Genomic DNA, 11,346 nt, shown 5'->3' with positions numbered 1-11,346 from the left:
CCGTGATTGTCAACACATTTTGACTTTGTCGAGATTTGGATTTGGGTCGCATCAATGCGCACCCGAGTTTAAGAAGGTACTTTAAGTAAGTCGCGCTTAAAGATTCTAACGTATTGTTATTTTGGGGAAGGTGGTGAAATTCACTAAACAACCTTTCCAAATCTAAACGGTGAGATAATTATGCTATTAATCACTTAAGGATCCTAATTGGTTAAGCCTAAAATTTGTTGAATTTGAATTTGAACATCCGGGCAAAAATGTCGAGCAAATGGGCTCTGAGCCCATAAGGCCCAACTCCTGCCATGGCACATGCTGCAGGCACAGGCCCTTAGAGCGCTAGGCGTCAGGTATAAAGCAGGCCCAAAATTTTAACTTGCATTCGTACAGCCTAGGGATCGAATCCTTGGGCACTTTTTGATTTAACTAACTTTTAAGCCTTGATGCACCTAGGCCCTAATTCGATTTATCATCTAACCCAAATCTGGGCTACCTGCTAGTACGCCAGGCCCAAAACTGGCCCAGTATAAAGCTGTTAAATGTACAATTCATGCTAGACCAAACTTAAAAGCAGCCATTCGTATCGAACTCCAAATCAACTACAACTTTGCAGATTTAACTTCAGCATACTGTGGAATTTAAACAAATTGAAAACTATAATTGTATAAACATGAAATGCACAATCCAAGCAGTCTACAACCTTGATTACATACATGAATCCAAATACCCCAAATGTCCACTTACTAATCGAAATGAACAAACTTATACTTGACAGTTTATCAGTCCAATTCATACAAACCAAGATTAGTACAGTACCCAAATGACATGAGTAAGCTAATTGTTTTATACATACTAAGTTAAACAAAAAAAATAAAAAATTTAGAGATCAACTTCAGACAGCATGTTTACTTCAATTCCATAAACTTGAGAGTTACAAAACAAGTACCTGGAGATTGAAATGAAAATAGAGAAAAGGAGAGGAATCAGCTACTTTGAACAGCAACAACAACAAACTCAGCAATGTTACACCACAGAAATACAGGCAGATTGCTTTGAAAACCAGAAATATAAGCAGACTCCACAGATCAGTTTTACATGCTTCAAATATACCCCTGACCCTTACAGCTACACCTAAGCACCTCTGTAAGAGGGCTAAACCCAAAACCCAAAATTGAAATCCAAGACTAGTGATGAAACTGTGCAGTTGTTTCGGATTTCTCTATTTTTTGATGTTTTTGTTTTCTGAATAATCTTAGAATTGAAATGCTAACTGAAATTAAAAGCAAGAATGAAAGCTCAAATTGAAACTTAGGGCTGAAGGCAGAAGAAGAGAGAAGAACCCCCTTTTCCAAGGCATTTCATGCCCTTTTATAGGCAACCCCAAAGAGAATAGATCAGGTTCTGATTTTCCAATCAGTCCCTCCCTATTTTCAGTTTGGTCCCTCTATTCCTAACTTGCTAAACAAGTAAATGCCTTACATTTATTAAAATCTACACTTGTACCCCATTCTAGAAGGCCCTAGGGTATTCCTCTACCCATACAATACCTATACTGCCCTTCCCTATGTCTTGATATTACTATTCTCATCAGAACTACCCTTTTCCATACCCAGATTACCCCTAAAAACCCCTCAAAGTTACTGAACTTACCCTCATCCTTAACAGCTATAACCAATACCCTAATTTAAATCTAAAACTAACTGAAATTAATTAATTAGTATTCAGAAACTAACTAATCAGACTGACCAAAACCAAATGTTCAATTATACCAACTCAATCAAGCTAAATGAAATTAAACTGAGCTTAAACTACCATGATCAATATTAAGTGAACTTAAACTAATTCTTAAACCATGAACTTACAATCATTCAACCAAATATCAAACTCAGAATCAACATTAATTAACAGAACTTAAACTAATACAATTAAATCATAAAATTAACAGAACAATTAACGAAACAACAACTGTAAATAACACTTCAAACGTGCGAGCAAAAGGAAGCAGTAAAAATTCACAAAGGCATGAGGGACTCCGGCCAGTCAGAAACATCTGAATCCTTTCAGATTTTTGACGCGTAACATCCCTAACCATGTGTTCTTACAAGAGAACACATGGTTAAGGATACTACGGTTCGAAATCAAAAGGATTTGGTTTTAGGGTTTGGCCAGAAATTCTTAGATCTAAGATTCGGGCCGTTTCACGGTGATTTGAAAGAAAATAGCCATGGATTAGTGTTGAGGAAGGGCCAGGGGTTGTGGGGTGTGATTTTGGACTGATTTGGATGAACTTGCCACTTGGCCGGAAAACTTCAAACCAAGATTCGACGAGTTCCGGCCTTGTTCGAGGTACACCAGTGGGTGCAATGGAAAGAGGAGAGTGAGGGGGATCTGTGGTGTTAACCTCGGAGTGAACGGCGTAGTTTGTGTTCACCGCCGGCGAGGGGTTTGATGGCGGCGCGGGCTAGGGTTTGTTGAGGGGAAGGGTGGGGTAAGGAAGACGAGGCAAATGGGGGGTAGGGGGAAGTTCGGACACTTAAATACAGGTAACCTAGTTAGATCCGGACCGTTGGATTGATGAGATCCAACGGTCCTGATTTAGAGGCCCCGAAACGACACCATTTCGTTTAGAAGGGGGGGCAGACCGGGTAGGGACTTGGGCTGGACTGAATTGCAATGATTTTGAGGCATTTGGGCCTGAGAAATTCCAATGCATTGGCCCAAATTTTGGTCTTTAATAAGACCACTTTTCTACTCTTATTTTCTTTTTTTATTTTCTTTTCTTGCTTTTACAATTTTTATAATAATTTTTTATAATTTTTATAAAGATGTAAAACTAACATGAAATCCTGATTGTTTTAAAACAAAGACTAATTAATTCCTAAAATTGTTCAAAAACTATTTTATGACAAATTCACAATAAAAATCATTAAAATGCAAAAGTGAACTATTTTTGTGATTTTCATGCTTTGTTCTAAACAAATTATCCCTTAATTGATACTAAATATAAAAATTAAAACCTAAATGCAAATGCATACTCTTTGTGTTTTATATGCACAAATAAGATGCCAATAATTAACGCAAAATGCCCCCAAAATTCACAAGAATTGTAAAAATAAAGAAAAATTATTTTGTTGGAATTTTGGGAATTATTCATATATAGGGCAAAAATCACGTGCTCACAACCACTCTCGAGAATGAGGCAGCCAAGCAGGCTAAAGATTTCAAAGCCGATAGGGAATACTGTTATGATTTGATGGCTCAGATGGAGGAAGGAATGCAGCAGTTGCAAGATCAACACCTTCATGACTCTCAAGTGTTAGAAGCCCAGAATCAGCAGATAGGGTGGTTGCTTCATGAAAAAGGCATAATTAGAGAAAGGATCATAACTATCGCTGAATACATTACCATGAAATGCCAAGCGTGCGAGGACATGACTGGTACCACCTTTTTTGCTGCAGTGATGACTTTTATCCGCCAAGTTATGAGTGATTTGGAGCGACTGCAAGGGGATCTCGCATTTAGGCCCGCGGCAAGACCGAATAATGTCCCGTGGGCACCAGGAGTATTAATGTATTCTTGAGTTTTACTTGAGTCTGTATCTTTCTTTTCTGTTGGAGTTTGTTAGTTTATTTTCGATTTTGTTAGTCAGTTCTTGAGTCTGTATTGTTATTTTGTTGTTGGAGTCTGTTGTTTTCCTTTTAGTTTGAATCGTTGTAATCTAGAGTATTTCCCTTTTATGAGAAAAAATCCCAAAATATTTTGTTATTTAGTTTTACATTTTATCGCCCCCAGAACTACGCTTGGTCTGATTCATGCGGGGTCATGATACGTAGGCAATCTACATAGGATTCGATCATAACCCAAAAAAAAGAGAAGAAGAGAAAGAATAATCAAAATAAGAAAAATGATGATAAAAGCAAAAGAGAGATGAAAAAGAGAGAGCGGAAATGGAAAGAAGAAAAATGGGAGAAAATAAGTAAAGCCGGGATGAAGCATGCAACCCTTGCAAAACATGTAGAAACATCTTTAACTGTACAGGTGCATCACCCCCCAACATGCGATTACTTACCTGTTATTTGTGTCAAACTAACCGTTTGCTGCTATTACTCCCAGTCCAGGGTGTTTATAGAACGGTGGTTGGTTTTCGTGGTAACCTAGCTTTGCACCCGTACTTTACTAGATCGAAGGGGAGCATTGGAATGTCTTCAGAAATGACTCTGCCAACAATTCCCATCACGGATGATAGCCCAATCTCAGGCATCCCGACCTCAGAATCAGCAGCTGCCGAGGAAAATAGAATCATGTGTCTTCAGGTTATGGAAATGTGGGACACTTGGGAAAATGGAAGAGAGCCACCAAGCCCAATCCCGGGATTCCCCGAGCTTTTTCCTAGATCAGGTGGTACTTCCAATGTTCCAATCAGTCACCCAAATACCCCACTAGGACATCCAACTATCTCAGCTCATTTTGTGGGAACACCTTCTGAGGTTCGCCCCCAGGTGTTCATCTCCGGTGCAGCTTCAAACATCTTCACCGCTCCCCCATGCTCGGCCACGGCACTGCCTACACTGCCTAGGCCCAGTTTTGACCCCTCAGCCTTCACCTTCCAAACAGCCACCTTTCAGATGGAACCTCCTCAGTTACCCACTTATACTTATCCTTAGACACCTCAATTTGAGTTCACTACAGGGCAAGAAAAGACTACCAAAACTCCTAAGCAAGAAGAAATTGCGAAGAAGATGAGGAGTATGGAGCAGAGCCTCAAGAACATACAAGGCTTGAGTGGACAGAAAAGTGTGTCCTATGCTGATTCATGCATGTTCCCTCATGTGAACTTACCATTGGGATTCAAAACCCCAAAATTTGAGAAGTACGACGGGCACGGTGATCCTATTGCTCATCTCAAGAAATATTGCAATAAATTGCGAGGGGCCGGTGGAAAGGAAGAACTACTCATGGCCTATTTTGGAGAAAGTCCGGTGGGCATCGCATCGGAGTGGTACATGGACCAAGATATATCATGCTGGCACATCTGTGATTACTTGGCTAGAGATTTCGTCAGGTAATTCCAGTACAACATTGATATCGCTCCAGATAGGAACTCGTTGACAAACTTGAATAAGAAATCCTCGGAAAGCTTCCGAGAGTACACAGTTAAATGGCGTGAACAGGCCTTTAGGGTAAAGCCTCCGATGGATGAGGTTGAAATGGTCACGGTTTTCCTCCAAGCTCAAGAAGCTGACTACTTCCAAAATATGATGTCCGCAATGGGTAAACCGTTCGCTGAATCCATCAAGATTGGCGAAATGGTTGAAAATGGGTTGAAAACGGGCTGAATTCTCCCAGATCGTACTCCCAGATCCCTTCTCCCAGAAAGGACCCCACAATACTATTACCCCCACTAAGACATGGCCTATGCTCCTCATCCATACACAGTCATGAATGCTCAACCTTATGTCCGGCCACAGCAACAAGCCAATCGTAACCAAGCTTCATTTCCTAGAAACCAGCCGCCTTACCAAAACCACTACAACCCCCATCCTCCACAAAACAATTTTCCCCCTTATGAACCACCTAGAAGGCCAAATGTCACACCAATCACGCGAATCCTACTCTAGTCTGTTTCTAAAGCTTGTCCAAATGGGTCTGCTACAGCCGGTTCCTCAAACCAGGCAAAACCCAGCATCACCCTGCTTACAGAGCCGGTACCCGATGCGCCTATCACTCAGGGGCAGAAGGGCATCACACGGATGACTATTGGACTCTGAAGAGAGCCGTGGAAAACTTGATAAAACAAAGGAAGATAGTGCTAAAGGATGAAGATATTCCCAATGTGACTAACAACCCGCTACCGACCCACAACAACAGGCCGGTAATCGGAATGATTTGTGAGGACAAGGAATTTGACCCAGCATTGAAGGTCATCATTGCCATCGCTGATGTACAAAAGAAACCAAAAACTGCCCCAAAGCAAGAAAAAGGGGAGAAAAAGAACAAAACCACCCCTCCAAAGTCAGAAAAGAAAGTTGAAGTGGAAATTGGGGCAATGCCTCCCAAAGATGTCGTCCTCTATGTCCCTCGAGGTCGCAAAGAAAAGCAGATGGATTTGAGTCCTCCCAGGAGGTTTGAACTAAATAAGACAACCCAAATGTATGTGCCCAAAGGAGCTTATGTGATGAGGGGGCCAATTAATCGACCAAGGCTGAGTGAGCCCGTGGTTATAGGTCGCGCACCACAAAAGCCCATGATGGATCCTACCGCTGTGCCCTGGAATTACAACAAATCAGTGGTGACTTACAAAGGCTAAGAAATCTCGAGAGAAATTCGAGAAAATAACCCGGCAGAAAAGTATTTCAATCTGGAAGAGGTAAACAATGCCACTAGAAAGCGCTTCCCATCTAAGAAGCCCGTAAGTGCCGAAGAAGCGGAGGCCTTCTTTCAAAAGATGAAAATGGCAGATTATGAGGTAATCGACCAGCTTTGAAAATTTCCTGCACAAGTCTCCTTGTTATCTCTATTGATGAATTCCACCGAACACCAAAAGGTATTGATCAAGACCCTTAACGAAGCGTATGTGCCTGTTGAAACTTCTGTAGAGCGGTTGGAGAGAATGGCTGAAAGATTTTTCGCAATTAGCCAGATTTTCTTCAGCAAAAATGACTTGCCCCCCAGAAGAGGCCGCGCATAACAAAGCCATGCACCTGACAGTCAGATGCAAAGGTTACTACGTGAAAAGGGTTATGTTGTACGGAGGCTTTGGGGTAGACATCTGCCCATTCTCAACTCTACAGCGTATGGAAATCGGGACCAAAAGAATTCGACCCAACAATGTCTGTGTAGGGGCTTTTGATGGTATAAAAAGGGACACAATTGGAGAGATCGATCTGATTCTAACCATTGGCCCAGTAGATTTTAAAGTAACCTTCCAAGTTCTGGATATGGACACATCCTACAACTTTCTTTTGGGGAGGCCATGGATTCATGCAGCGGGGGATGTACCTTCTACCCTTCATCAGATGGTAAAATTTGAGCATGAAGATCAAGAGATTGTGGTCCACGGGGAAGACAAGCAATCAATTTATCGGGACCCATCAGTCCCATGTCTTGAAGCAAGAGAGGGGAGTGAGCACATAGTTTATCAGGCCTTTGAAATTATGGTCGTAGACCAGTACGAAGAGGGGAACCCTTGCCCCCAACCCTTTCTTTCTAATGCATCAATCATGGTGGCCAAAGAAATGATCAAACATGGCTTCAAACCGGGGATGGGGCTCGGGAAATCCTTGCAAGGGATAACTGAACCTGTCACCCTGACCGCCAGTGAAAAGTTCTTTGGGATAGGCTTCTGACCCACTCCAGCTACTGTAAAATGGGCAAATGATAGAAAGAATGATGGTTGGGTCTTGCCTCAGCTGGTACCGCATCTGTATAGAACATTTGTCAAGACAAAATACCATGAGGAAGAAGAATATGAGGCCTTCACGGTCGAAGAGATTGAAGAGATCTATGGGGCAATGAGGAAGATACTATATGAAATCCACATGGTCCAGCCAGGGGAGGGCTCAAGCACCGCTGGGGCGCTGTATATAGGACCTGACGCCAAGCTACAAAATTGGAAGGCTACGCCATTCCCAATTAGGCGGGAGTCCCGGTAGACTTGTCCTGCCACCTTTTCTACATCACGAGTTATTTCAGGGTGTAACTCGGATGTTTTCTTTCGTTTCTTGTCTTTTAATTTTCCAATGTAAACCCTTTTATCTTCAAATTCCAAGAAATGAAATCAATATTTCATCATTCATCTTTCTTTATTCTTTCTGATTTTTATTATTTTTCCCTTTTGTTTCTTCTTTCAGTTCTAACAATGCAGCTTTAAATAACATGACATGCTTGCGGACTTCATGCCTAGATCTGAACACACTGTTTAACTATGAAATGATAAACCAAGAACCGGAGTACGATGAAGAAGAGGCTTTTAGGGAAATAAATCGAGAATTGGAACAATTTGAGAATAAACCTAAGCCGAACTTAAATGATACTGAACTGGTTAATTTGGGTAGTTCTGAAGAAATAGGGAAACCAATATAAGCATCCACGCAGATGTAAAAACTCAAGACGCCTTAATCCAACTTTTGTTTGAGTTCAAAGATGTGTTTGTTTGGTCATATGACAACATGCTGGGACTGAGTGTTGATTTAGGGGTTCATAAGTTGCCTACTTACCCAGACTGTCCCCCAGTCTAGCAAAAGTAAAGAAAGTTTAAAACTAATATCAGTGACAAGATCAAAGAAGAGGTCACGAAGCAGTTGAAAGCGGGGGTGATCCGAGTGGTCCGGTACACCACATGGTTAGCTAATGTAGTCCCAGTGCCAAGGAAAGACGGGAAGACCCGGGTATGTGTGGATTATAGAGATTTAAACAAGGCAAGTCCCAAAGATAACTTCCCTTTGCCGAATATCCACATCCTTGTTGATAACTGCGCCAAGCATGAGATACAGTCCTTCGTGGATTGTTACGAATGATGATATCACCAGGTGTTGATGGATGAAGAAGATGTAGAGAAGACAGCTTTTACCACACCTTGGGGTACATACTGTTAAAGGGTCATGCCATTTGGTCTCAAGAATGTCGGGGCAACCTATATGAGGGCCATGACAGCCATTTTTCACAATATGATGCACCAGGAGATAGAGGTGTATGCGGACGATGTAATCATCAAATCCAAAACCCAGGATGACCACACTCGGGACTTGAGAAAGTTTTTTGAGCGGCTGCGCATATATGATTTGAAGCTGAACCCAGCTAAATGTGCATTTGGGGTGCCATACGGCAAACTCTTGGGATTCATCGTCAGTCGGAGGGGCATCGAGTTAGACCCAACAAAGATAAAGACTATTCGAGATTTTCCTCCTCCGAAAACCAAGAAGGATGTTATGAGTTTGTTGGGTAGATTGAACTACATCAGCCGGTTCATTGCCCAGTAAACGTCCACATGTGAACCCATATTCAAATTGCTGTAGAAAGACGCGGCAGTCAAGTAGACAGATGAATGTCAAGAAGCTTTTGATAAAATTAAGGAATATCTGTCAAATCCGCCAGTCTTGGTCCCACCTGAGCCAGGGAGGCCTTTGTTCTTGTACCTGACAGTCTTGGAAAATTCTTTTGGCTGTGTCTTTGGGCAGCACGATGTGACCGAAAAGAGAGAGCAGGCTATTTACTATTTGAGTAAGAAATTCACCAGTTATGAAGCCAAGTACACTCTGTTGGAAAGGACATGCTGCGCTTTGACTTGGGTCGCTCAGAAGTTGAGACATTATTTGCAAGCCTATACCACTTACCTCATAACCAGGTTGGATCCTTTAAAATACATATTCCAAAAGCCAATGTCCACTGGGAGGCTAGCAAAGTGGCAGATCCTGCCTACGGAATTCGATATAGTATATGTCACTCGCACGGCAATGAAAGCCCAAGCGTTAGCAGATCACTTGGCTGAAAATCCGGTCGATGATGAATACCAACCTTTGAATACTTACTTCCTGGATGAAGAGGTAAACTCAGTTGAAGCAATATCCGAAGACATCGACGTTTGGAAAATTTTCTTCGATGGAGCAGTAAACGCAAAAGGTGTTGGAATTGGGGCAATCTTGATTTCGCCCACCGGCCAGCATTACCCGGCCACGGCTTGGCTTCGATTTTTCTGCACAAACAACACTGCCGAGTACGAAGCTTGCATTATGGGTATGAACATGGCAATTGACCAAGATGTCGAAGAACTGCTAATCATGGGAGACTCAGATTTGATTATCCGACAAGCTCAAGGAGAATGGGAAACCCGAGACGTCAAGATTATTCCTTATAGGCAACATGTGGAAGAACTTGGTAAGCGATTCAATTCAATAGAGTTCAGGTACATTCCTCGTTGCCACAATGAACTAGCTGATGCGTTTGCCACTTTAGCCTCAATGCTACCATAATCGGGCAATGCCCATATTGACCCCTTGGAAATACAGATCCGGGAAAGGCATGGTTATTGTAATACGGTTGAAACAGCACCAAATACCCAACCATGGTATCATGACATAAAAAGATTTTTGAAAACGCAAGAATACCCCGAGCAAGCCAGTGGAGACCAGAAGAGAACCATTAGGCGGCACGCAAGTGGTTTCTTTTTGAGTGGCGATGTCTTGTACAAGAGAACTCCGGACCTCAACTTGTTAAGATGTGTTGATGCAGAAGAGGCTGGAAGGATCATGCATGAGGTATACGCGGGAGTATGCGAACCCCACATGAACGGGTATGTTTTAGCAAAGAAAATCCTTCGAGCGGGCTATTACTGGATAACCATGGACAAGGACTGTTCAGCTTTGTCCGGAAGTGTCATCAGTGTCAGGTGCACGGTGATTTGATTCATGCACCTCCCACATAACTACATCCCATGTCAGCACCTTGGTCATTTGTTGCTTGGGGTATGGACGTTATTGGGCCAATCAAGTCGAAAGCCTTAAATGGGCACAGATTCATACTGGTTGCCATTGACTACTTCACGAAATGGGTTGAAGCCATCACTCTCAAATCTGTCACCAAGAAAGCTGTGGTAGATTTCGTGCACTCCAATCTTATCTGTCGTTTTGGCATTCCTGCAACTATTATCACAGATAATGCTGCAAACTTGAATAGTCATTTGATGGGAGAGATATGTGAACGATTCAAGATAACACTCCAGAACTCTACTCCTTATCGGCCCAAAGCCAATGGTGCCGTCAAAGCAGCAAACAAAAACATCAAAAAGATTTTGAGAAAGATGATTCAAAGTTCCAGGCAGTGGCATGAAAAGTTGCCATTTGCATTGTTGGGATATCGCACTACTGTGTCCACGTCAATTAGAGCCACCACGTATCTTTTGGTTTATGGCACTGAAGCCGTAATACCCGCAGAGGTTGAAATCCCCTCTCTCCGGATCATCGTTGAAGCTGAAATTGAAGACAGTGAGTCGGTTAAAACCCGTTTGGAATAGTTAACCTTGATCGATGAAAAGCGAATGGCCGGGGTCTGTAGTTGTACCAACAAAGAATGGCCCGTGCTTACAACAAGAAAGTGCGGCCTAGAAATTTTAAAGTAGGGCAACTCGTTTTAAGGCGTATCCTCCCCCATCACCAGGAAGCAAAAGGAAAATTTGCTCCTAATTGGAAGGGCCCATACATCATCAGAAAGATATTGCCAAAAGGGGTATTGTATCTGGGCGATATCGAAGGGAATGATCCCGAAGCAGCTGAAAATGCGGATGCAGTCAAAAGGTATTATGTTTAGCTTTTCTGTAGTGACAACATTGTCCGATTGGGATGTCGAAGGCTTTTA

At 42.3% G+C, this 11,346-nt stretch overlaps 1 protein-coding gene across 1 annotated transcript; it reads left to right on the top strand.

Annotated features, from left to right (window-relative positions):
• The first annotated feature begins 4,208 nt into the window (after positions 1-4,208).
• LOC138885201 (uncharacterized) lies at positions 4,209-5,333 on the top strand. The gene is made up of 3 exons (XM_070166111.1): positions 4,209-4,484; positions 4,662-4,976; positions 5,070-5,333. The coding sequence occupies exons 1-3, from the start codon at positions 4,209-4,211 to the stop codon at positions 5,331-5,333; spliced, it is 855 nt and encodes a 284-aa protein (XP_070022212.1).
• Positions 5,334-11,346: the final 6,013 nt, after the last annotated feature.

The sequence above is a fragment of the Nicotiana sylvestris genome, chromosome 2 (assembly GCF_000393655.2).
Source record: "Nicotiana sylvestris chromosome 2, ASM39365v2, whole genome shotgun sequence".
NCBI lineage: Eukaryota > Viridiplantae > Streptophyta > Magnoliopsida > Solanales > Solanaceae > Nicotiana > Nicotiana sylvestris.
Note: the sequence above shows the minus strand (reverse complement) of the source record. Positions and strands in the feature narration are given on the sequence as shown.